General features: G+C 38.6%; 1 protein-coding gene across 1 annotated transcript in view; it reads right to left on the bottom strand.

Moving 5' to 3' along the window:
- The window catches only part of dnah9 (dynein, axonemal, heavy chain 9), a 137,975-nt gene that overhangs the window by 44,643 nt on the left and 65,475 nt on the right, over window positions 1-27,857 (bottom strand). Inside the window, exons 32-48 of the mRNA XM_056771917.1 lie at window positions 22,307-22,517; window positions 22,091-22,218; window positions 21,791-21,899; window positions 21,471-21,618; window positions 20,025-20,199; window positions 19,680-19,853; window positions 19,156-19,363; window positions 16,302-16,467; window positions 15,698-15,800; window positions 15,361-15,600; window positions 8,254-8,415; window positions 7,559-7,755; window positions 6,895-7,057; window positions 6,425-6,548; window positions 4,758-4,900; window positions 4,408-4,569; window positions 3,748-3,981 (exon numbers count right to left, since the gene is read on the bottom strand). Of these exons, the coding sequence (XP_056627895.1) occupies window positions 3,748-3,981; window positions 4,408-4,569; window positions 4,758-4,900; window positions 6,425-6,548; window positions 6,895-7,057; window positions 7,559-7,755; window positions 8,254-8,415; window positions 15,361-15,600; window positions 15,698-15,800; window positions 16,302-16,467; window positions 19,156-19,363; window positions 19,680-19,853; window positions 20,025-20,199; window positions 21,471-21,618; window positions 21,791-21,899; window positions 22,091-22,218; window positions 22,307-22,517 (2,847 nt within the window). The remainder of the gene's footprint in view (window positions 1-3,747; window positions 3,982-4,407; window positions 4,570-4,757; window positions 4,901-6,424; window positions 6,549-6,894; window positions 7,058-7,558; window positions 7,756-8,253; window positions 8,416-15,360; window positions 15,601-15,697; window positions 15,801-16,301; window positions 16,468-19,155; window positions 19,364-19,679; window positions 19,854-20,024; window positions 20,200-21,470; window positions 21,619-21,790; window positions 21,900-22,090; window positions 22,219-22,306; window positions 22,518-27,857) is intronic.

Below are 27,857 nucleotides of genomic sequence, written 5' to 3' on the forward strand. Positions count from 1 at the left end.
TTATTCTGGCTTTTTATTACTGACACAGCCTGTAAATTGTTATCATATTATTTTATATGCATAACCGACCTAGCACGTACATTATCCAGTATCACAGTGTACAGAGAAAATAAATTAACTAGCCGTTATCATCTAATTTCGTTGCCACCAGGAGTTTATTTTATGCTCGTTGATAAATCGTATGACTGGTTTTAGAACAGAAATCAACAGTATGAACTGATAAATAACATCTAGAACTGAAAGGACTGAAAAAACCACTGTTCGCAGAGATATGCTAGATTAATTTATTTTTATTTCAGAACAGATTATGCTATTGTCACTCATTTTCTGCACCAAACATCAAGCTGGAAAACCTCATCAGGCCCGAGAAACAGGAAAGAAAAGGTGAAATATGCAATTAGCTGTTGTCAAATACAACACCAAACAACATGATGTGACTCCTTAACCAAACAAATAGTCAAATAAGGCATGTAGGGTAAAAACTGAAATCTGTTTCCTTCTTCCAGCATCCAAATGAGCTGATTAGCCTTAAGAAAAAGAGACTTCAGGGATGAACTGCCCTCAGGGTAGGAAAAGCGTACCATACCCACACAATCAGTCGCCATCATGTGGATAATTAAACTGATGAATAGGAGGTAAAGATTACGGAGTACTAATTGCCTAGAAAGCACAGTTAGTAAGAGCACTACTAAAACCCCTCTTCATCGAAGTTTGTTCTCTCTCTGCTCCCAAACTACATGAAACCGCTATAATGATCCCTCTTCAGTCAGAAAAAGGATACTTTGAAAATGAGCATCTGCGCGGGGACTTCACAAGTCTGGATCAAAGAGTAGAAGCTTAATCTTACCTTTGTTAAATCACTGTAGCATATTTTAAAAGAGACATTTTGAGACTAAACAAAATCTTTGGATATTAGACAATTACATTTGCTGTGAAGCACTGGCGTGTCAATATCACTGCAGTCGGAAAGCGTGTTGTTATCACACAAAATTACAACATTTTTTTATTACAATGTTAAATAAATTACTCACAAGATTAATAAATGAATAAACTTGCTTATTTTAAGTCAAGACAAACACAGCCGCCTCTGTGAGTTGCGCAGTTCTTCATTTACATACTCAACACTTGCTGTAATGAGTGACTGTAAAACTAATAAAACCCAAGCACCCCGTCCCATCCCCTATGCCCTCGGATGTGGGCAGAGACCAACTAGTTTGAATTAATATGCACTAATTACATGTTACAGGGGTCCCACCTTAATAACGCAGCTTCAAGCAGCACAATAAACTTTCTGCCTCATTAGCAACTACTTTTTATTTTGACTTCTAGCCAGACCCGCTGTTTCCCGTCCTTGGTTCCTGAACCGTAAATGTAAATAGGTTGTTGTGGTGGGCGATCTGCACAATAGGATTTCAGTCGTACTTGTGAATTTGGATTTTAGGTGTTTTCTCCACTTATTCCTTGCAAGTGCACAAATGAGCTTTCTGATAGCTTTTCCGTTTAAAGGGTGGTGGGTCTTGAGCCCTGAGGCCATTACCTGAGGATAAAGAGTGCATCGGCAGGTCCGTGCCTGCGGGATAAACGCACACACTTTTAATACTAGCTGCTTTGTATGAGCATCCGGAGGCATAATGCGGCTCAAACAGAAGGACACATTAGATAAGTCATAATGCCTCAATCGTAATAATTAGCAAAGTTGTTAAGCAAAGGCGTTGCTGAGAACGCAATTACTGGTTTTAACTACTTTCTTGCATTTATAAAAAAATGCTAATGATTTTTGTGTGGGTGGTTGACGGGGTATTCTGATGTGGTCGCTAAGTTGTTCCAAGTTACATAATTCGATGTGGTTGCTAGGGTATTCTGAATGGTTGCTATGAGGTTGTAATGGGGTTTTTGACAGTTGTTAGGTGGTCTCTTACTGGCCCTTAACATATTCTGCCCCCTAGAAATGTGTTCAGAGGTGTATAAATCCCTAATGAAGCATTGTGTATTATTACCTTAAAATGAGCTATTTCTATTTCTATACATCGTGGGTCCTTTTGCATGGAATTCACCATGTTGTTTCTACAGTAGCCCTAAACGGACAAACTGCTCTACAGAGCAAAAAAAGAAGTAAAAAACACAACAACATCTTGTTGCAAAACACCCTGTGCAGCCACCTCACTGTAACAATACATGTTACCAGTAAGAGCACATCCTTCACACACTTTCGGTGTATCTGTATGTATAAATGTTCCTGTTTTACCCATTTTTTAACATCTCTGCAGTTTTCTTCCAACTATTTAATATTTAATATTAGTAAGTTATCTGATAGTTGGTTCAATAGCATGTGTATGCATTAGTGTAGTCTAGTTTTTTGTAGTGAGTATACTCTGATTCCCCCCCAACCTACTCATCCGTCCCAGGTCGACAACCCATGAGCACCACCACACTCACGAATGCAAGGATAGAGTATGCCTCTATATGTAATCAAGAAAGATTTATTGCAAGCAAGATTTCGATAGCCAATGACAGCTGGGGGGACTTGTTGGTGTTGTTAATCACTGTCTAAATCAGTCAGTTAAGAGTTTCATTTATGTATACAGTCCCTAAAGCACAGGTTTTATCAGGTGGCAATTTTCAATGCACATTTGTGATCCATGTGAAAAGCTATAAAGTCATTATTTGTAATGTACTATTTCTACATAAACCCACCCTGCTAAATATAGTATTACATAAATTCTAGTGGTTTCACATTTCTTTATAATTTTTTTAATTAACGCTTTTCTATTGATTCCCATCTGCATCTCTTGTGTTTTGGGCAGGGTTGCACCTATAGTTGCTGGTAGTGTCTCTGGCCTGACTGTCACAAGGCTTGTAAAGGAGTTCTCATCTCTTATCATCTAAAGCAATTATGAACATTGTAGAATAAGATACCTCTCCCTTTCTCCCTCGTGTATTGATTCAACACACAAATTAACGTTTGTGAAGTTGGCTAGTTAGATACAATTTAATATGCCAACAGTTGCAATATGACTTACAGTATTTATACAAATATGCTCGTTTTATTAAAGACTACGCAGTGAGTTATAGGCAGAAAGTATAATACATCGGCGAACAGTGTGCACAATTGCGACCCCGGAACACTATCGAGAGGAATGGGGACCCCGCGTATAGCATCGCATGAGCCTCGTCGGGCTCATTATCTGTAACACCTGCTGCAGGGGGCTAACGATAACACTGATAGTGGAAATGCTGCCTTTCATGATCTCCTTTGGTATCATATCTCCCGGTTGCAGCAAAAGTGCGTCACACTTTTCTGACACAAACCGATGTTGTTACGTATCCTTGCGCATTTTTAAGTGGATATACGGAAATTCTTGATCTTTTCTAGAGGGTAAACGGTGTACATCTGCTTACCGGCTGACTACACCACTGTGTGTATGCAACAACACTTTCTTCCATTCTTTTTGAAGATTGACAGCCTGAATCCTTAATCACTTTTATTACGAGGTGTTGATCTCTAATTGTGCTCCATGGAATAAAATTCACTGAGGTTTGGACAGACCAATTCATTTGGTACATGATTTGGCAAGCGTGTGAGTCTATATGAGGCTAAAATTAGTCAGATATTCTGCCATTAACTACTGTATGCAATGCTTAGACGATAAATCTAACCTTGTTTCATAATTCAATGTCTTAAAAGCATGAAAGGCCCATAACAAGTGAAGTGGTCCTGATTTTTATTAGACACATGACAAGCCGCACCTGAGTCGTGGTGGTGTTGAGCTTCTCCAAGCCATTTTCCAGTCGTTCCATCTTGGTGGAGAGATCCTTTTTCTTAAGGGCCAGCAAGTTCTGATATAGCTTGATCTGCTCCAGGAAGGACTTGGGTGTAGTGTAGTTATACCGCCTCTCATTGGCTAGGTAGTCCCTCGAGGTCTTGTTCACGCTTATATGCACATAGGCCATGAACTTACTCACCGAATCCTTCACCTCTGGCTAGATGTGGGAATATTAACAATGCAGTAAAGATTTTTTAATACATTAAACATTACAATCATAGAGCCACAAATGTCACATTACTGGGGCCTCATTTTCTTATGAAATATAATGTGAAGAGCGACTGACGCCTTCCCAAATTTAATTATTTTCCTCATGACTTCAAGCGGCCAACACTTACCAAAAAATTACATTTGGCATTGAACGGCATTTGCACCTGAATCCAGTCATTTTCATTCTGAGATCACATTGAGATGGATTACTGCGGCAAGAGGCCGCTGGAGAAAATCACTAACCTCCTGGGACTTTTCAATTTGATCTCAGTGCTTTGGATTGAGGGAATCGGAAAGAAATGTTGTTTCTTTCTAGCCCAGGTCAAATGTTCTTTCGCCACCCTGTTGATATGTGTTTAGGTGGGTGGCTCACCTGGATATGCTCTACTTCCTGTAGGAACCTCAGACTGACTGACTCCAAGGCCTCCTGCGGCCACTCGTGGAACCAATCGATGGCAGTGCAGTTGACCACTGCTGGAAATTTTCGACTGCGTACCCTGAGCTTGCTGCCCACCGGTGAGAAACACAGGGCCACCTGCAGGAACAAAACATTATGATAGTAAAATGCTCACATAGATTTAAGGGAAACATCTTTTTATTGCAAGAACTGGAAACTCAATTTTTTGATTCCTGACCAAAAAGCATTTACAGAGGGTTGTACATAGCTTAATCGTTCCCAAAGGCTGTGGGCACAGTGCCGGTTCGTGAATCATTCTTGCTCACTTTGAGTTGCCTACGAACGCGGTCGATGAAGAACTTCCAGCAGTTTTCCCTCGTGTCCGTGAGACCCAGGCCACGCACTTCATTTCTTAAAGAACCGATGATGTTCTCCACCTCGTCATCAGGAAAGAGATCAGGGATTTCACCTATGACCAAGGCAAAAGAAAGAAGCCGATACAAGGTTGTTTAAACCCTGTGCTGACACTAAAGAAACTGAAGTGTTCAGTGTGCCATCGGTCTTAAAGCAGATTTGGAGTACCAGCATGATAAAGCACTTAAAAAATTGTCTTGAGGCAAAAAATGTGGGAATGGCCAATAAAGCTGAAACTATTGAATCTAATCTATGACATGTCATACAATATGCCCTAAACCGTATGTGCTTTGAAATATCTTAAAGGTACGTTCTCCCAAAAATCTAAATTCTGTCATCAATTAATACTATTGCAGTTAGTGGTGGCCAAGAACTGTTTGGTTACAAGCATTCTCCCAAATATATTTCTCTGTTTTAATGGGAAAAACCCTCAGATTGTTCCAAACCTGTCATAGTAAGAAAAATAAACACTATGGGAGTCAATGGGGGATGAGATGAAATGAAAGTTCTGTCATCATCTACTGAACCTCAGATTGTTGCAAACCTGTATAAATGTACTTGTTCTGCTAAACACAAAGAAGGATATTTGGAAGAATGTGAGTAACCAAACACATCTGGATAAACTATCCCTTTAAAGAAAGAATTAAAAGAATTCAAAGTAAAAATCGAGATACACACAACTAAGCCATGTTTCCAGTTTTGTACTAAAAGAGCATAGGTAGGAATTAGATTTAATCTATAACACTTTACAATAAGGTTGTATCTGTTAACATTGGCAATTTTTTATCTCTTAAACCTTTCTAAAATAATGTCTATTGATTTTAGAGGAAGGAAATTATTACATCCTAAGTCATGCAGAGCCAATACAAACAGCCACAAATGACTAAATGCTCCCAGTAGTGTTTGAACATACACTTAAATGGGATTTAATGGGATTATATAAAGACTCAACGGCGAATGTATTTTTGAAAAAAATACTTTCAAGGTCCACAACAGAATGCTTTAGATATTTCATGACGCCTTTATTGAAAATGTTATAACATTCTGTATTACGTGTTGGTATGGTAATGCTACTGAGGTACAGTAGAAATCATAAAGAAAAGTGGGAACTTTGACAACCGTGATCTATCTATCTATCTGTCTGTCTGTCTGTCTGTCTTACTGTCAGTCTGTCTTACTGTCTGTCTGTCTGTCTGTCTTACTGGCAGTCTGTCTTACTGTCTGTCTATCTATCTATCTATCTATCTATCTATCTATCTATCTATCTATCTATCTATCTATCTATCTATCTATCTATCCATCTATCTAGTGTAACATACAACTGTATTAGACACTATTAAACCTTTATGTCCTAACATGAACATACTAGTGAGTCATAAGACAAGTAGGGATCAGTAAACCAGTCTAATGACCCTGTCTTTAGGAAACGGCCTAATGAAAATAAAATAAAATTATCCCAATACTCATGATGTTGAAAAATGAAGACATCCAAAGCGTATCATCATCTTGTACAGTTTCCTAAACCTGGCAGACAAAGCACTACTTGATGCCACATGGGCTCAGACAAAGCAAGCCTTACCAGATGCTAAAAGGTCGTTCACCAACACTAGGAACTTCTCGTCTGTGACCTGGGCATCTGTCATGAGGAACACCGTGCCAATATTCTTCACACCAGCTTTGATGTACAACGCTGCCAAATCGCTCTAAAATTACACGAAACAACATTCAAATGCCACCGAGCTCCACTTCCATGGAGAAGTCCCTAAAGAGCACTTGAAATAAAACTTCATGCGGTATGTACACAGTAATGCGCAAAATGTGTTCAAGAGGTCCTCTGTGTACTTTTAATTATTTCAGTATATTTTAGACTGCGTTTTCATGCATAGACGGTTTAAACTCTGATGAGTAGCATTACAATAAATCCGGAAAGGGCAAAAAGCATGCCTTCGCATGTCTCATGAATGTGATTTAGAGAGATATAATGTAACTGATACGCAAGTGTTGTTTTGTGTGGATGCTGTAATTAACGGAGCGTTAATCTTGCCGAACCTTCAGATCAGGGATGGAGTATCCTTTCTTCAGAGTGATCTGAAAGACCTCCAGGGAGCTGATGAACGCAGCGAGCCTCGTGAGGCTCTGCTTACCGCTGCCTCCCACTCCCACCAACAGAGCATTCCCCCTGGGACACTCCAGGATCCGATTGATACGGCAACTGAAGCAGGTGAGAAGAGTAAAGATAAAGTTTCAGGAAGTTAAATAGTGGAGTATCAAAAAGTATAATGAAGGATTTATACTTATTAAAAGAATAGTTCACCCAAAATAGAAAATCATGTATTTACCTCTTCTCATTGTAAACCTGTATGACTTTCTTTCTTCTGCAGAACACAAAATATATTTTGAAGAATGTTGGCAACTGAACAATAGTGGTACCCATTCACTTCTATCGCATGGAAACGAAACCAATGCAAGTCAATTGGTACCGCCATTGTTCGCCTAACAACATTCTTCAAAATATCTTCTTTTGTGTTCTGCAGAAGAAAGAAAGTCATACAGGTTTAAAATGACATGAGAGTGAGTAAACAGATTTTTTTTTTTACAGATTTTTAATTTTTTGGTGTGAAAATATATATCAGCCATTCTTTGGCATCATTCTCAAGCAAGCTAAAGCAGTGCCATGATCTCTCAGCAGTGACGGTTTCTGCGATTTTCTTACATATGAGACATGGCATCCTCGAAGAGAACAAGGTTCAGAGCTGGATTGACTTCATTGTAACTGTCAAGGGCTTCCAGCAGGGTCTTGTTGAGGCTCCCCCAGGACTGAACCGCCATGTATTTGGGTTCAGCGATGCCCGTGGCAAAGTGGCAGTACATATTCATCACCTTGGTTTCCTCCAGGGTCCCCTCCATATCCTGGTGGGAATAACAACTGGCCTTTAGAATTCCATAAAATATTAAAAATTGAATAACCAGTGTTGCTACTCTGGGAGCGAAATCATGAAACTGTTTTAAAATGAACAGCCATCCTGAGATTTCAAACCCATAGAGTAGCGAGCAGCAACCTACTGTTTGTAAAACCAACATAAATTCTGTGTATTTCTTGTTGATCTGGCTTTTTTTGCAGTAGAACGTGTCAGGGGTGACCAGGGAGCGAAGCAGGATTTCTGTTTGTGTGATGATTAGATGCTTCTTCAAAGGAATGCAGCAGTGGACTATTTCTCTCCTTCACTTTCTTGTAGACCGCTCTGACATAAATCTCATGAGTTGGGGGGCAGCAAAAAAAAATATTTCCCAATTTGCTGGACTGATGGCAGGCTGAGCTGACATGGTTTTGCTCTGATTAGCATGAGCTCTCAGAGCAGCGGCCTATCCGGCCTCTAATGACTCCCTCCATAGCGGCAAACCTCTCACCTCATAAAACTTTTTCACCATTTCCGACTGGAGCTTGTCAAACGTGGCAAAATCTTTGTCGTCCACCATCTTGTCGCGGTACACTCGGTTGGACTCGTGAAGGTAGATCTTGATCAGGTCCTGAGGAGTCCGCAAACACTCACTGGTGCAAAACAAGATGCCCTGTAATGAAACAAACAAACTGTTTTGAAGACAATACCATAGGCCTAAGGTTTGGATGAAAACATGGTGTAGGTGTGTATCGAATCGACAGTACATTTTTCCCAATAACGATATATATTTTTTGTATCAGCATTCGGTCTTAAAGTGACTGTAACCTATAAAAAGTCTTCTTTTTGTTTTTCTGGACCTGTCAGGAAATAGTTGTGAAAATGAAATTGTTCTTATTTGTGTGATTTGTGTGAAGTCTTTTTGTTACCAAAGCATTTGATAGCAATACAGTTAAAATTGAAAAAAGAAAACATGATGAATAATACAGTGGTTCATTCAAACTACTGGTCTTTGTTTAAAAAAGGTTATACAAATGTAACAATAATCATCGATATGAAACATTATAGATGGTTTCAGCGGTAACAACATAAATAAATATTATGTGCGCAAATTTTGATTCCGGTAAATCTCCGCAAAGAATCAATAACTGTTGGAAGATGTTAATAAAAATGTAATATACAGTAAAATAATAATCTACATTAATATTAATATGAATTTTATTTATTTTTTTAAGCACAGACCGGAGTTCACTTAGGGTCAGGCGCGTATGTCTAATTATTTAAGGTCTATCGCCGAGTCCTACAACAAAACCTTTATCAGTTTTATACAAGCATTTCAATTGTCAATTAGTTTCCATTAATGCTTTTAGGACTGTGGCAAAGCAACTCAACATTGCTACTCAATTCAACTAAAGAGCACACAAAAAATTTTGTGATGAGTGACAAGAGCAACCCAATTTATCTGCAGCATGGTTTTGGGCAGGAATTACATGCTCTGATGTGTGCCATATATCCCACCACAGCCCTTTAATATCTGCAATTACCCGAAGTGACTGAAATTAATCTATATTGTTGACCAAACCATATTTGGCCATGTAGCCAGTACAGGCTTCCAGCTGTTACGCATTCATTGTTTATGAAAAAGCATAAACGCCTTTTTATGTGTCTAAAGTTAACCCTTTCTATACATCGCCATAAACACTTAATATCAACAATTAACAGAAGTGACTGAGAGATTTTCCAAAATAAGAAAATCGATCGCAACATTGACTCGGGAACTTGGCCTAGACCAATAGTCATTCCTAATCTGAACGCATGAATGGATCCCTGAAACCATCATCTTGTTTGATCCACAACTCGCTGGTGCTTGCGCCTCAAATTCATATCGATTAGCTATCAAGAGGCAAGATAAACAGCCTCTCAGTTGTGTGGGCCAACCCTTATTCCATACACAGCCCTTGATTTACAACAAGCACCTGTCCAATTTCTCTGCACCGTTCATTCTGACATTTTGAGGCTTCCTCTAACTTCTATATGCATGGCTTTGCTGGAGCACTTTGTCATTCGGAAAATTAGCTTCATTCTGGCATAAGCTTGGACTGAACTCCATCTGCCATATATTTAGTTGCCGTCCTTCTATTGTAAATATAAAGTCTAGAAAATATATAACAAACCAATTTATTAGTAAATTATAGTAATATTTAAGGAATAATTGTGATGGTTCTAGATTACAGTAAATGCTGGATCGTAATGTACTATCAAGCCATCCAGCTTGTCCAGATGGACATATTAATTATAATACTATACATGATGATGAATGATGGAGGTTTATTAAGATATGGGCTTGGTAAACTTATAAATAATAAACAACCATAAAAACACATTGCACGTTCCTGCTGCTAAAGTAGTTTATTTAATGTTAAAGTCACCATTTAATCAAAACTGCCCAATTGTATTTTTATAGCGTACTACAGTGTTTATTATAAATATTCATCTGTGCAGGTCACTTTTTATTTATTCATTATTTTATATATTTTTATTAGTTAATGTACATACCTCTTTGAATCTTTAATAATTTGTCAAAAAGCCAGGCTTCCGAATTTCATTGAAATGTTTTTTTTGATTCAAGAAGCTATTTCATTTGGATATATTGTATGTAAAAAAATGAAAAAACCTAATTGCAACGTCCAACTTTAGCAGTGAGAGTTGTGACCCTTTATCACAAATTGTCATAAATTTTTCATAATTTTTATTTTGTCACAGTTTTTTAACAATGTTTTAAGATGTTTTATTATAGTTTTTAAATGTTATGATATTTATAATAGTTTTTATAAGAGATGCACCGATACTAAATATTTCAATCAATACCCACAGTGGATTAAGTGATGTCTGCAATACCCATAGTTTGGTATTTATATTAACTGGCATACATTCTGAAGATTAAATTAATATTTCTTAACATTCTGAATACTATCAATTCATATGACTATTCATATTAAACATCAAACTGGTTATGATTCTTAACATTTACTATATACAGAGCACAAATTCATTGCATTTTCATGTCCTCTTTTGATTGACAGGATGTTTCGGTCCGATCATAGGCTGATTTTATTTAACTATATGGGCAAATTACTTTCATAGGCCGATACAGATAACTTGCTGATATGTCGGTGCATTTTGACATTTAAGTTTAAAACCTATCATAAATACATTTCAGGTCTAAAAACGTACCCCCTTAACTATATAATATTTTAACATAAAAATATTATGGTGTATTTTATTCACATGCTAACTGATGTAAAACTGACGATCCTTTAGAATTCAGGTACATGTGATCAGTCTGATGGCCATCATCATGAACTCTGCAGTCCTCATTTTCTAGCGCACTGCAGGCTGCAGTCAAGAAACATTGTCTCTGTCAGGCATGTGGCTCTTCAAAGATGCCATTGCCTCAGTGCCCTCCTTTGAAAACAAATAAATCAAACTGATTGCCCATCGCCGCTCTGCGAGATATAGTCTCGGTCCCTCCCTGCAGTTACGCCCGGACAGTTCCCAAGGAAATCTGTTATGAAAACATACAGAGCTCTGAACATTTAAAAACACAGTGTTGTCTAATCACAGTGTTGTCATTCCAACGCACAGCGCCCAAATGACTTCTCTATGGAGCCTAATTATCTCACACAAGGGCTATAAATTAATGACTTTATGCCAATCAATGTATTGAAATAAGTACCTACCGGCGATATCTGAATGGGAAAGTTTTTCCCAGAACTTTATTAATAATGTTTTAAGGAAACTTTCTTTTGCTGACGGGTAAATAGGCTCCCTCACTTCCTTTCCAATTTTTTTTAAGTTCAAAAAACAAACTGGATACGATTGTGCCTTTGGGTCTTTCTTTATGCAACAGGAGACTTGTTATACAGTGTATCTGGAACCAATTAAATGGGTCTGAGTAATCATGAAGCAATCATGAAAGCTTCTCCAGCCACTGCGGTAAAAAACATAACTCAAAGATGCCAAGAACGTAACTGGATTTTTCAGTAGTGTGACTATACTGTCACTTTTCCTAAAGTATAGACTGATGGCAGAAGGTATGGACTCCACAGTGGCATTCATTGACCAAAGAAAAACAACCAATCATAGTTCGGCTTTGTTTCCAGGTGATCTGATAAAGAAGACAACACAACATGTAACACAATTCTCCCAAAACCATTTCATTATGTTGCATACAACTGAATGAAGAATAATACATTTAGTATTGTTTCACAATATTTTCTATTAAAAACCCATTTGAAATCATTTTTGCTTTAAGATCATTTAAAGGGATAGTACACCCAAAAAATAAAATTCTGTCATCATTTACCCTTAGATTTTTCCAAACCTGTATGCATTTCTCTCTTTTGCTGAACACACAGGAACAAATATGAGGAAGAAAAGAAAAGCAATTTACTGCCATTGTAGGGGAAAAAATACCATGGGAGTCAATGTTCGGGTGAGGGGGTTTGTGGTGTTAGATTTGACAATCTTCCAGATATCTTCCTGTGTATTCAGCAGAACAAAGAAATGTATACAGGTTTGGAGCAATCTAGCAATCTGAGGGTAAATGAGGACCAAATTTTCGGGTGAAGTGTCCCTTTAAGTCATAAAAAATCAGCGGCTGGTTGCACCAGCTGTGTATAAGTTACAGCTTAGCCTAGTACTGTGCATTTTTTGTGTTGCACCATTACCCAGCAAAGCCTAGGAACTAAATAAATATTTACAGAAGCCTCCTATGAAGAGTTATGGTTGGATTAAAACAGCAGACTGACTAAACTAAACTAATAAGCTTTTGTGTACTTGACAGACCTCAATTCTGTAAGTTTGATAATAATGATATTTAAATGGTCAAATTACTTCTATCACAAACCTGTCCCAAACAGTCCCCTACATCAGTCCATGTTGTGAATGTCTAAATAAAATGATTCATTAGTTGAAGATCAGTATTTATTTATTAAGCCTTATTCATTTTAATTGCAGTTATTGAAAGTTATTTTTATAGGCCTAGGATGACTGGAGGTAAACATCATATGCATGTGCGCATTACACACAGCCGATTATGTGCGGAGCAATTATTTACTTACAGTAAATAAATCTGTCCTAATGCTGTTTAAGCCTGTCACCTTATTATTCCAGTGCCAGGTAAATACCGCTGTGATTGCCAAACATAAACAAATACACATTACACAACATGTTAGTGGTTGTAGTTACCTACTTTTTGTTACTACCTGTAGAAACTTGACTGTATAGTTTAACCATAAATTTTGAGTACCTTGTAGCTTAAAAGTTTCAAAGCAGCTTTCTCGAAGGTGTTAAATACGGAATAGACATTTATAATAAATAAAGAACTAAAAGCGTCTGGATGAAATCTTTTCCTCTGTGTAAAGATTCACAGAGAGAGAAAGTGTCTGGAAATGCAAAGTACTTTGAGGGTGTCGTGCGGAAACGCTCTCCTCCCTCTCCTTCTGTCCTTAGGCAGCTGAACTGTGAGTTGAATTAGTAAGGCAGAACTAAGGGCCGTACTTCAAATGTTCCTTCGGCTGCGTCTCATCTGTTCCCTCTCTCGCTCTCATTTTGCTTCATTACTCCGACTTCACCCAAAACAATGAGAGGTTCAGAGGCCACCCTCGACTTTTTCTTTCTTTCATCATCGACAAACCGAGGAAACGTAGCCCAATAAAGCCACTTTAAAACAATTGAAATCCAAGGAGCGCTTGTTTAAGTCACCGCAATAACAAGAAGCGGGACGGCAGTGTGGCTCTTGAAAGGTGGCCGTGCTGAATTGTTTATGCGTGAGCATCTGGCTAATGATGTTGAGCTCCTAAACTAGCTCGAAAATGGACGCGGCGTTCAGGCGGAAACCATTTAAAATTGGCCACAAGCATGTCCGACCGAGATGCTTTTAATTAATGGATATAATGGAATTTTACCGGCTTGTCGGAAGTTAGGTAACTTCCATCAGAATGCGCTCATGAAAAGGATCCATGGATGAATTATTTACTTCAGCCTGCAAAGAGAAACAAATCAGCGGCTGATGGGCTGCCTTTCTGACAGAGATTTAGCCCCGAGGGTCCATTGTCAAATGTTTTTTCAGATATGAACTGAAATTCTCAGTTGTAGTCTGTAACTACTTTTGGATAAAAAAACACAAGAAACAGATATTGAGCGAGTACATCAAAAATCTGCCTTTAAGTTGAGGTACAATTTCAAGAATTTGGTCTTCATTTATCTTCAACCCAGCTAAAGATAAGAATGCAAAACTGCTGGAAAACAATAGAACCTTTCCCAAAATACACTAGAAAACTGAATGGATGAATGGTCATAATAGGATTTGTAATGGATTAAATGAAAACTATACTAGCAAGAAACACCTAAGGTTAAGAAAACCCTTAAAATTGCAAAATAGACTAAAACTAAGTAATATAGAGGTGCGCCATTGATTAATGTCACACACAAACAAGGATGACGACAAATGCAGCTCTGTCTAATGCAGCTGTCAAACTGTAGTGAAGTGAAAGTGACCTATTAGTCAGGTATGGTGACCCATATCCGAAATGTGACTTCTGCGTTTAACCCATCCAGAAAGTAGTTAACTAACCCACCGCAAGTTGTGAACAAACTTACAGACGGAGCAGTGGGGAGCTATAACTCTGCCTTGCTCAAGAGCACCTCAGTCGTTATCCGCCAGCCCTGAGAATCGAACCACCAACCTTCTGGTCACAAGTCCGACTCTCTAACCATTAGGCCACAACTCCCCCTATCTTTCAATCTACACTGGCTAATTTTCTCTTTCCAAAGAACATTTTTTGTAGCATGTGCGACATATATGTTGCACTGTACAGCCCTTTCTTAAATGCAAATGATTATGCATACTGCAAAGAGAATTTATTTGCACTGTTTTGAATACAAATATCTGAGAATTCTTAAAAGTTTGTTTCAAAAGCAATATGAGATGATGAAATGGCTTGCTTTCAGAGAGAAATAATCAAAATTAAAAAAGTTTGTGCTTAAAACAAGGGAAAATATGCCAGGGGGGTAGGAAAAAGGTAATCATTTCCTCACCCTCAGGTTGTTACAAACTTTCATAAAGTTTGTTGTTCTGTTGAACACAAAATACGATATTTAGAAAATAGTTTGTAACCTAACAGGTCTGGGGCATTATTGACTACCCTAGTAAATAACACAACTACTACATAGTCAATAGTGCCCCCGAACTGTTGGTTACAAACTTTCTTCGAAATATCGTTTTTTGTGTTCAACAGAACAAAGAAATGAATGCAGGTTCGGAACAACTCGAGGATGAGTAAATGATGACAGAATTTTCATTTTTGTGTGAGCTATGCCATTAAGATTTTTTTTTTATTTTTACTTTAAAGAGACAAAAATACAATTTTTTTAAGTGCAGAATTATTATAAAGACTATTAATCTTCCAAAACTAACATAACAGCAAGTTATTTCCCTCCCAAAGACATTCAAATAGTGCAGAGACTGTCGGTGTGGATAAACTGTTTATTACAAAAAGATCTTTTCAATCTTTTTCAGAGTGAGCAGACCTGAGGCTTGAACACCTATGAGTACCTGAAAAATGTTGGAGAGATCACGGAGATTGAAGATGTAGTGGAATTTGATGGCGGTTGGCAGGAACGTGGCGGTCAAACGCTGATGGAATGCCAATGCCAAATGTACCAGCTGAGAACAGCTCTTTTGCAGAACTTGTGGGAATCCCTCACCACGGAGGTGTTGACTTAAGATGCTGCAGTAGATGGTGTTCAGGGCGTCCATTCCGGGGAACGAGAGAGCAAATATGGAGAAATGCCTCTGAAATACAATATTTTCAGTATGAACATGTAGAGGCTTTATGTAGTGGGATGCAGAAGGGGAGAAATGTGTTTAATTTGCAGTTCTGAGCGTGTACCTGCAGTCGGGGGTTGATGGTGAAGCTGCCTGAGGTGGGGTTCATGCAGGACACGTACTGCACATTGTGGATCTCCTTCAACTGCAGCTTGCTCCTGTCGTACCTGAGAGGACACAGCGTTCCGTCATTCACAATGATGCCACGCACACAAAAGCACGCACGCTGGCTGCTCTGTATGCATGCTGCGTCTATCTTAAATCAACTGCAGCTCAAAGAAACACACTGACTTTGGCTCTGATCTACACGTCGCATAGACAGCGAAACTGAGGCATGTTTACTTTCGATGACAAAACACAGCCTCCAGTGACTAACAGCGGAGATAAGATAAACAGAACCTCTTGTGGCCTTGCGCACCGAACGATCGCCAACGATGTCAAGGTTCCTAACCAGATAAAACCCTTATGTAACAAATCCATTACTGTAGTAATTAAATTCTCTATCTGAGCAAAGGTAGCAAGGTGTCATGGTCCTAACTAGCGTGTCCATTGTGTAAAACAGCTCTTGGGAGAATGTCTCTATCCGTGAAATCGTATTATTTGGCTGTTAAGAGGGACTGTTTAATAAATCATGTTGATGTTCAGGGTTATTAGCAAGTGTTGAGTACCAGTGGTTATAGTCCATGTGCTGACGGATAAGGGTGTGCGGCTGAACGGTGCCGTACGCGTCCACCTCTGGCATGTTCATGTCATCAATGAAGTAGATGAGCCTCTTGCTGCCGGGTGGCCCGTAGTTCCTCCCCGCCTTCTTCTCTAAAGGTTTTTCCAGAACAGCTGCGGGGAAAGATGGCAGAGGACAGACGGTTTTTAGAATTGTTTGCCAGCACATTTTTTTTCAGAAGCGAAAGCAGACGCATTTACATAAAGTTAATGAGTTTATAGATAAAGCCTCAGCAACATGAAGTAATGCAAAGAAAGAAAATGAAGAGACTTTCTTTGAAAGGGAATGAATTCTTTATGATTATGATAGCAAGGAACATTCTTAATTCTTACATAAATTATCATCCTAACCACATTTGTCAAGATGGTAACGTTAACTTTACATTAAGGACTCATTCACTTATATTAGTCACAGACTAACAACAAACAAATTATTTTGATCTAATTTATCATTGTTGTCGATAATGTTGGTCGATACAAATACATAGTTTATTCTAGGGATCCACCGAAATGAAAATTCTTGGCGGAAACCAAAACCCGAAAAAGAGGAAACCAAGGCCGAAAACCAAAACACCGAAACAAATTAGGCCAATTATTAGTACCATTGCATGACCTTGTTCTAACTTTACTTAAATCAAGGCATTGCAATTGCATAAATTAATATTAAAGTTTCAAAGAATAAATCAATTACAAATTATGCAAACATCTATTTAGCACATTGCTACAATGCACAGTATAAAATAAAATTCAAGCTTAAATGTTTAACTTGACCCCACTCATTAAATAATGTACAGCACTTCTGGGGAGGGTTAAGCTTGTCATCTGCCTGACATTTTAGAAAGATTTGAGCTAGTGTATTTAAATAGGGCCAGTGCAGAATTAACATTTTTATCAAATAAAAAAATATCTAGCAGAAATATGGCTACATTCTTATAGTCATATAGAAGCCTAAGAACAGAATAGACTACCTATTATTTGAGGCACTTTCTTGCAGGATTTTACTTAACATATCAGACAACGAGGGTGCATGTCCCTCATCTGGTGCAGATAGACGAGTCTTTTTTTTTCTGCGCTCTGATCTCCTTCTCATGCGCTTTGCGCTTCTCCGTTTGCACGCGGGTTCTCCGCATACATCGCGGCCCGCATCGCGATGACCTTCTTGCGATGCGATTGACGCGAATGTTGAAAAATCTGAACTTTGGCGAAAATTCGCCGCATTAATCAATCAGGAGCTTGCTCTAGTAGGCCGTAAGTGCGGCAGAAGCCCCTCCCATGACGCAAATTCGCGTCTTTAATGAAGCGAATTTGACGCGCGAATGTTGCGAGTAAACTCAAAATGTTCAAGCGTCCACACGCGAATAGCGCGATTTACAGCGTTTGGTGTGAACAACCTATAAGAGTATTTAGGAGATTTACTGAAATACGTCCACACCGCAGACTTGTCGCTTCAGACAAGTACGTGCAGGTCGCGGTTTCTGTTTGCGTCATCACAATATTTCGGCCGTATTGTTTCGGTGATAAAAGTCTTTCGGGCCAAAACCGAAAATGACCTTTCGGGCCATTTTCGGCCGAAAATTTTCGGAGGCCGAATATTCGGTGCATCCCTAGTTTATTCAAGTGAAATTTAACACATTTTGAGAGATACTTTAAATAGGGTTAAGAAAAATTATAAATTTCTTTGTTCTGTTGAACACAAACGAAGATATTTTAAAGAATGTTGAAAACCAAAAAGCTCTGGGGCACCATTGACTACTATAGTATCCCCCCCCCCCCCCCCCCTACTATAGTAGTCAATAGTGCCCCAAAATGGTTCAATTACAAGCATTCTTCCAAATATATTTCTCTGTGTTCAGAACAAAGAAAAAACTGAACAGGTTTGGAAAAACCTCAGTGACAGTAAATGTTTGCATAATTTACTCACATAAAAAATGTTGGATGGGAACACCAAGATGTGCATAGATTCTAAAAATGTGAGTCGGATAATAGTATCTGATAAGGAATGTGCATTAACTACAATGGAAACACAAATAATAAATTAATCATAAGTTTGACTGTAAAAAAAACAATGGCTTCTTAAAGAAACTTTCATTTTCTACATGATGTTTTGAGACATTTTTTTTCTCTGTGACTCGCTGGATGAAGGTGGTACTTTATTTGCAATTGTTTTATTCAGTACACCAATTTTTCGCATGAGTTAAATTCACAATTTGGGATGAAAACAGCTTCTGCTACCAAAGTTACTCAAATAAAAAAATATCAATAACTAAAAACCATTATTTGGTTCCAAACTAGCTATCCCCTACTGAATAACATATTCCAGTTTTAAAGTTTCCCCGTTGTGGCACAAAATGTGATTTTAATTGAACCTTTGTTGCAAGAATTAAACAAAATCAAGCAAATCAATATGTTCTACACTGCATTTAACTTTCGAAAAGTTTTATACCCTACAGAAAGTATTGACTGTATACCAATGCAAGCATTTCCTTCTGATCATACAACAATATAATAATATAAACAAGTGCTTGGTCTATTTCATTGTGAATAAATGCTGGTGAGACAGAAAGGAGTACGCAGATGAACACTTGGGTGAGCATGCTGCCGAGTGATAAATATCAAACCAACAGATTGCAAAGACAGTAGAGGACACCAGCATAAATAAAACAGCTGACGCTCGGAGAAATGTACCGTGGGTGTATGGATCAGATCACAAAAAAATCTGTCAACGTCCAAAGGGCATTCAAGTTGCACTTTTGGAAGTGATTTCGCTGTCAGTGACGTGAAAAGGGGGAAAGACTTACATACCCTGCAACATGGCTGAAGTAGTGTAGTAGTTGAAGGGGACATTTTTGATAGTGTATTTCTCAGGGTCCAAGGAACCGAGTTTGTCTCCAACCAGAACAGACTTTCCAGTGCCAGCGTTGCCTACCAGCATAACTGGTCGCCTCCTCTCCAACAGACAGTCCATGAAATAGCGCAAACGGATAGTCTCCGTAGTGTGGACGAGACAGGCCTGGAGGAGAAACACCCTGGGTCAGTTCCAATCGACTTTGTTTCAGCTTGAGTTGAATTGGAGCTTTCCGGCTTGTATGAAAGCCAGAAACAACATTTTACAATATAGCTGTCATGACAATGGCGACATTTGTGCCAAAGCATATCTAAGACACCGTTTTTGGTCAAATTTTAATGCAGCATTTCATATGCAATCCCTTTATGCATTGCAACCAGCTTTGAGATAAAAATCTATCTATAACAGGGGCAAAAGAAATGCCAGTTAACTCTTAAGAAATAACACAGATATACAGAAATACAAACACATCAATGCAAACCTGGAGAGGTATGTCTGGATCCATCTCAAATTTCGGGATCATTTTTGTCCACGGTTCAAATTTTTTCGTCTCGGGATCGATGTAGTAATCAAATACGGTGCCTTGAGCCGGGAACTTTATGGTTTTGAACTCCGTCACCCACCACTTACTGAATTCCACCCTGTAATCCACGAGCTGCGGCGAAAGTTTACAGAAATTACAGGTTGTCGACGCTCGCAGTGTGAAAACATTCATTATTCGTTTCCAAATAAGGTGGAATTAAAAAAAAGATTCGGTTCTGGAAATTCTACACACGTAGAGAGTGGGTTGAAATAGTTTTTTGACTGAAGTTACATAAAATCCCACCTGATCCTGGAACATGGTCCCTCCGAAGGCCCAAACAGCTGCAAAGACAAAGTAGAGCTCATAGAGATCCTTATGGCAGTCTGGAGGAGTGTGTTCCGGGATGAGAAGACACTCCAGGAGGTAACACAGCATCTGGACCATACTCTGCTCAGGTATCGGAATTATCTTTTTAAATCTGGAAATAAGAGATATAGAATCTTTGTTACTAGAATTTGCATGAAGTGAAATTCAGACGTGAATTGAAACAGCCAAGGTACAAGGCTAACTCGACGGGGGGGGGCAATCATATATTGTAATTGGGCAGATATATAATCATAGTTCATTACATACACTTTTTTATTTTTCTGTGATTTCATTGACAGATCATTAGTTAATAGATAATACAAATAAGACATATTTATTGTTTTATTTGTCAGCTGTAATTGTTTGGAGGGGCAATGCCTCCCCCAGACCCGGCCCTAGATCGGTAACATGTCTGAGCTACAGAGAAGGAAAATAGGACTATTAAAGATGTAGTGTGTACAGTTACTCATACACAACCATTGTGATCTAATAGAATTCTCAAAATAATGATTGCTCAAGTTTTACACACTTTCTTTAAATACAGGAATGTTGATATATCTTTAAAATTGTTTTTTAATTTAATTGCTTTTCAATTTCAATGTAGAACAGAAGAGATTTTTGAGTTTTCACAATTGTGATTAATTAAATGCTTAAACAACTATTATATTGCATTTCTGGTAATAATAGATTCTGTCAATAGATTTTTAAAAAGCATTGAATGAGTTATCTGAATGAGTTATCTGTCCACGCAGCCTGGGAGGAGAAATAGAAACCGTTTCTTAAATAAAAACGTACGTTGCTCATCGCGCAGCGCTGTCGCGACTAGATAGGACAACACCTCTGATTAACATGGAAAACGCGAGTTGCGTTATGTTAGGACACAGTGTTAAAATTTAATTTTTGATCTTTGTAACTTCAGTTTAACATTTCCTATTGTTTACACCATATATGATCTGCAAGTAAGCTGAGTTGTCTCAGTACTGGTATTAGCAGCATTACTGTTCTGTGAGGGAAAAACCACACATCACGAGCTCTCCCATAACCTAAGCACAAGCACGACTCTTCTGAACGATGGAAACCACGACCTCAAACATACAAATAGAACATCTTCTAAATCTAAAAGACAGCGGAATAATAAACACTATCAAGTTTTTAATTTCATTGTAAATCAAAATTTTCAAAAATAACTTTCATAATGCTGTCGCATGCAAAGCATGCTGGGAAGTCTAAATTCATTGCTCAGTAAGTGAAATTAACTAAAAGAATGAATGTGTCCCACGACTCCCACCACAAAATAATTAAGTATAGATCCTTTTTTCAAGTTTAAGTGGGTAGAATATGATAAAATCTAAGAACAATCGGTATCAAAGGAAGAAACACTACCTTGACCTAAGAGTATCAAGGCACGATGGGAGATACTTGTCGAACAAAATGGTCAGATTGGCCTTCTCTGACTGGACTTCTCTCCTGTCAATCCAGCTGGACACCGGTGGATTCCAGCCTAAATCTGCAGGGTTGATATACAAAATGCCTGTGGGAAGAAACAGCCAAGTTTGTGTTTTGCTTCTTGCCATCTCATGATTTATTGCTACAGTTTAGATTCAGATTTTCCACTCGTTTCCTGGAGTTTGTTTCTAATGTACTGGTTTATTGTAATAGCTGCGAGGAAGGCAACAGAGGAGAAAGTGGAGGCGAACACTGACCAGCTCTGGAGACGGTCGCTGGCGTGGCAGTGCGTAGGTGGCTAATCTCAAACACCAGCCTCATGGTTGGATTCAGCGGGATTCTCTCATTACTTGCCAGTGTCAGCACCTACAATATTGCACACACACAGCCTCAGAACGCAGTCAGCTCAACAAAATACAAGAACAAAGTGCACCTCTAAAGGTCATTTTTTGGAAGGTGAAGGTTGTTTTAATGTGTTTCAGTTGAATGCGGCCGAATGCTTTTATGAAGACATTCGAATGCACTTCGATATTGAACTTGAGTTGTCTTGGCTTTACCTTGTTATCATCCATTACTGTGTTCAGTGACTCAATCCACATCGGATCAATATCGCCATCCAGGACAATCCACTTGGGTCCGCCGTGACCGATGTTAGCCAGCTCACGCATGATATTAGAAAACAGCCCTGGGGGGAGAAGCACACACGTTAAATCTCACATTGCAAACCAATGTTATGGAACTGCAGGGGAAAAAAGAGCATCGGCAGCTCGTACCATCTTTCCAATCGCGCGTGGCCGGATTTATAATGCCAAAAAGCTCATCGTTGGTGACTGCTTTGGGGTTGAGATCAGCCCACACAGGTCTGCGCTTCATATTTTGATATGTCTTGTAGAGAGACTTGAGGACCTGAGATTTCCCGGTTCCGGCGTTGCCCACCACGAACACGGAGTGACGGACGGCCAACAGCTCCTCCAGCTGAACCACCTGAGAGGTCGGTGGAGAACACAGCTGAGTTATGTACACAGTACAAGGTCATAAAGTTGCATTTTTTTTCACTGTGAAACACAACACGGGAGAGACAAACAAGCTTGTTTGGCTAAAAGCAGCTTTTGCAGGATCCTATAACTGTTGTGGTTCGCATCACGCCACACAATAAAAACAAGAAAAGTTCTACTAAATGTTTTCCCTGTCCTCTGTTTGTGAGTTTCAGTTTCAAGACAATTGTATTCTCACCGCACAGTTATGGCATGGAAAAGAAGCAAGATTAGACATCTGCATTCCGGTGGGATTCAGAATCGTGTGAACAAATGATTTTTTTTTAACAAATGAAGTCATTTGTTAAGTACTGCATGTGTGAAACATTTACGGGAGATTATAGAGTTATGGATGTGACTTTTTCTATTTTCTTTTGGCCATTTTCCTCTTTATATAAATAGGACAGTGGAGAGTGAGACAGGAAATTATGGGATGAGAGAGAGGGAAACGGAAGCCTGGAAAGGACCACAAGGACCACTTGGCGCCGACATGGATGTGACATTTTCAATCAAAACTTGAAATATAAACTCTCAAAGAATATATTTAACACCGATATATTGAATCATCTGTTTATATTTGACTAAACCATGTTGATTGAGTACAGAAGTCTATGCACAACTTTTCTATTTTAAATGAGAGAAAACTTAATAGGTTATAGATGTGTCAAAAAGGACAAACAATACACTTTGTATGATTTCTGTGAATTGTAATGTACAAACCAATGTGTTTAATGTGTTATGATGTGTTCTATAAAACATAACTATAGTTTTATTTTCATGTGCCCATATATGAGGAAAATAGACTGTTATGGATGTGACAATTGTGTTATGGATGTGACTATTCACTTACCTGACTATAGACTAACTATGCTTTAAAGAGTAAGTAACATTAGATCATTACAATTACATTTCACGCAGTCTGTTATGTTTCCGTGTTTTAAAGTAAGCAGTCTGCCAAGTTTTAAGTCTGAAGGTGAATAAATAACAAAGTTATTGGCTTGTAAAAAAGGGAGTCAACTGCCACGTTTACACAATGAAAAACGGAAAAGTTTTTCTTCTGCGTTTTTGAAAAGTTTCACGTACACAAGACAACGTTATCAAAACAATCCGCATTTACACACATCCGTAAAAATGCCTAAAACGCTGTATTACGCATGCCACGCCAGTAGTTGGCGAAATCAAAAAAGTTTTCCAACCATCTACTCGTCCTCCCGGGTCTGATCCAGAACCTCCGTTTAAAAACCCTTTGTTGCTGTGAATGCGTGTTGAGATTTTGCAGTTGATAAATAATAATATAATATTAGTATAATAAATAATTTGTCTCCGCTGGTGGTTTTAGCACTGGTGTAGTAAATCTACACTTTGATGGAGAAGCATTAACAAACTATTGAGCAGCACAAAAAAACCCATGTAATCCACCATTGTTGTATTTGTACTTCTTCTTCGTTGTGTTTTGGTGTACACGCGCATACCACACCCCCACACCTAATACGGATGTGCACGATGTCGTTTTCACATTATTGCGTACTTCGGGGTTTACACGGAAATGAGAATGGTGTGGTTTTCAAAAACTTGTACTTTGAAACCAGTTTTCAAAAGTTTGCGTTTTCAGTGCCCTAAAACGCTGTTTCCATGTAAATCGCATAAATTGTTTTGCGCTTTCACTTGAAAACAGTCTCGTGTAAACTGCCCCTTAGTCAGAGTCTCTAAACGGCGCGTTTCTACGTCACTAGAAATGGTCCCCGCCTACGTTTTGCTGGGACTGCCGAGAAAACTTCACTGTCCTCCCCCAAACACTGTCGCTCCTTTGTGATGCATGTTCATCATGCCTAGAACATGTGTTCTACGTGGTGAAACGTCTTGGTTACGTATGTAACCTCAGTTCCCTGATGGAGGGAACGAGACGTTGTGTCGAGAACGACAGATAGGGCGAACCCCATCTGTCGTTCTCGACACAACGTCGAGAGACCGACAGAAAGGGAACTAGATCTTTATTTAAACCACCAAAGGAAGAACTTCTTAGGGAACAATGGTTACAATTCATTTTTCAAAGGACACCAAAGGAGTATAACCCCAGTGTTTTACTGTGCGTGTGTCATATCACCAAAGATTGCTTCAATAATCTTGACGCGTTCACTGCAGGATATGTAAGACGACTATATTTAAAGAGGGGGCAATACCAACTTTATTTGGACCTGTTAGCTCCACCGAATCACGACCTGTAAGTGTGACTATTTATTACAACATGAACGTTAAAATGTACCATTATTTCTGGGGTATTACATTTTGTTTATCTAGCTATGAACTCATTTAAGTGTTCAATCTACTATCGTCTATCTTTTATCGGCTATCGTCTTCGGATGTTTCTTCGTCAGACTGGGGCTCAAACTGATATGTTAAAATCCCCGTCATCTCTATCTATACACTGTATATAAAATCCAACCACCTGTAAATCGTAATCTAGTAATGATGATAGGCGTTCCATTTGCGAGACACGATGAACGCGTTTGACCAATCACAGCAGTCTCCAGTAATTATGATAGGCGTTCCATTTGTGGCACAGGCTGAACACGTTTGACCAATCACAACAGACTACACCATCTGACCAATAACATGACTACACGGATGGGAAGGGATTAGACAGATGAATTGCGGAACAAATCATTTGAGAGTCAATCAAGAAGTAATGTAAGAATAACTGCCTATTATTACGACATAATAGTGTTTTCACACCTTCTATCTACAAAAACTTGTTGTTGGACACTCCATAAACCAAAGTATGTCCTTAAAAATCAAATGTTACTTACTCTTTAAAAACACACAAACAAAAAATGCTTTAAAACTTTACATGGGTATTTAAATCACTAAATATTGACATTGGAGTATGGTAAAAACCTGAAGTACAAACGTTTTACAGTATCTGAAAAGTCTTTCGAACATTTTGCTTCCAGCCCCAATAAGATCGGCCAGTATTGAAATCATCTTGAATAAACAACCTATCGTATTGTTCCAAATCTAATTTAATATTCCAGCAATCCAGTTTTCATTTAAGTTTTCTGTTAACCTTTGAACACAAAAACGATCCTGGCATTTAATGTAGGTTCAAAGCATTCATCTGTGAAACATTCATCTGGGCTTTGAGATTTAATTTATGGTGCTTAATGGGAAAAACTGCAGCCAAGAAAATAGTTTCATGTCACTGGCCAAATTTTTCTTTAATGCACTTAAAAGTATGCGATTGCAGAAAAGTTCATAATGTAAATGAAGTTGGGACGGGACGGACGCAGCTGTGCACAACTGTGTGGGACGGATGTGCATAAGTGGAATGAAAATATCAGTTGTGGACAGACCTCAAGTACAATTTCATAGTCACTTTACACACCATTACGCTCTTACATTCCCGGATTTCCTGAATATTTCATATTGAAACGTAAGTGGAAAGATTGCACTCTTGCTGGTACTGCCGTGAACATCCACTTGCTTGCAGAGTGTCGAATCACAATTAAATCCTATCTTATAAACATTTAAACAGAGAGTAGCTTACTTCTTAGAATCTTCATATTTTCCATTTGGAACTGATGGTATGTTCAATCAATGGCATTGATGTAGCCTCCTGCCGGGTTCCTATGGCATCACAGAGGGTTTCTCTGATTGCCGCTTTGATCTGATATCTGTCAGGGGCTGCGGTTAATGGTAGACCAGAACTTAATCACACATCTCCCTCTCTCTGGTGCACCTGCCAGACAGGACACATCCCGTTGACCACGGCGGTCTGGAGTCAGATGCGTGTTTCTTCTCATGCCATGGCTGGGGTTAAATACCTCGATGGGAGTCGGGCCTCCCTTGATGGAGCGCTGTTATGTTGTTTCTGTACCACTATGACCTGTCTGAGATTACACTTATTTCCCCTGGCTCTAGCGAACGGAAGAGCTGATATCTAGATCTCGGCCTAATGCTCAAAATTAGAGCTTTATTCTGCACCTGAGGCACTATTACACTGTAATTCCTGCTATCTTTGATTTGTCCAATATATCCACTTCCAGACTCCTTTGACACTAATGTCTATTTGCTTGAAACACAACAGCGCGTTTATGGCTCGTAGCGGAAGATAATGTGCACCAGAAAAAGAGGTGAAGTTGAGAAAAAACGCAGCATCAATCAGAGCTGCACATGTGGTGGTGGAATTGCTCTGGGTTATGTTGAACCTCTGTTGCTTTGGACTGTCTGTCAATCACAAACTGATGTGAAGTGTTGAAGACCACAATACAAATACACAATAAAAAAAAAATGGATCTTTCCTAAAATATGCTTATTTTGAAGACTTTTTGAGACTTTACAAAACATTTGATCAAAAATAACCTTAACATATGATTTATTAGATAAGTACCTAACAGAAATTTAACTGGTAACACTTTAATGTGAAACTAAGAAGGAATTACTGCAGAACTAATAGGTAATTCCTTATTAATACAGACATCTGCTCTATTAACAACTAAGGAAGATGTGTCAACTTATCAGTATGGAGTAGCATTTTATAATTTTGTTAAGGAACAATTAATTAAACAATAGCTTTCGATTTCACTCATTCCTCCTTAAGAACTACTATTTGTTACCTACTAATTTAGATTCTACATAAATAACTTTGAAGTAACTACTAATAAACAGTCAAATACACAATTGACCAGCACAATAATCAAGCAGTAGACATTTATTCATAATTACTATAGCTAGTACTACTATTGTGGAAATGCACTAATATTTCCACTATTACTACTACTTTAATAGAAATGCAATATGCATTAAATGGAATTCTTGGACTCCAAAAGAGTCATTACAACAAATTTTGTTTTGTTTTCAATAACCAGAAATCAACTCCCCCACTCCAATTGCCTTGTCATAATTAGCCACTTACCTCAAAAAGGTTTATGATCTTCAAATATAGTATGCGTGTCTGTTATCCACAGTATATATCACGTAACCATTGAGTATTACCCTGTATGTAAGGCAATGACTGGTGGAAATGAAAATACAAGGAACCGTCTTGGTTACGTATGTAACCTCAGTTCCCTGATGGAGGGAACGAGACGTTGTGTCGAGAACGACAGATGGGGTTCGCCCTTGAGAACCAATCAACTCTGACTACTATAGAAAAGGCCAATGAAATTTGGCGAATGCAATTTGCATGCCGGGCTCCGCCCCCGGAAATCCGGTATAAAAGGAGGCCGGCGTGCAGCATTCACTTACCTTTGTTCTGAAGAGCCTGAGACCTCTCAAACTGCAGTAGAATACG

Source organism: Triplophysa dalaica, chromosome 17, assembly GCF_015846415.1.
Source record: "Triplophysa dalaica isolate WHDGS20190420 chromosome 17, ASM1584641v1, whole genome shotgun sequence".
Classification (NCBI taxonomy): Eukaryota; Metazoa; Chordata; class Actinopteri; order Cypriniformes; family Nemacheilidae; genus Triplophysa; species Triplophysa dalaica.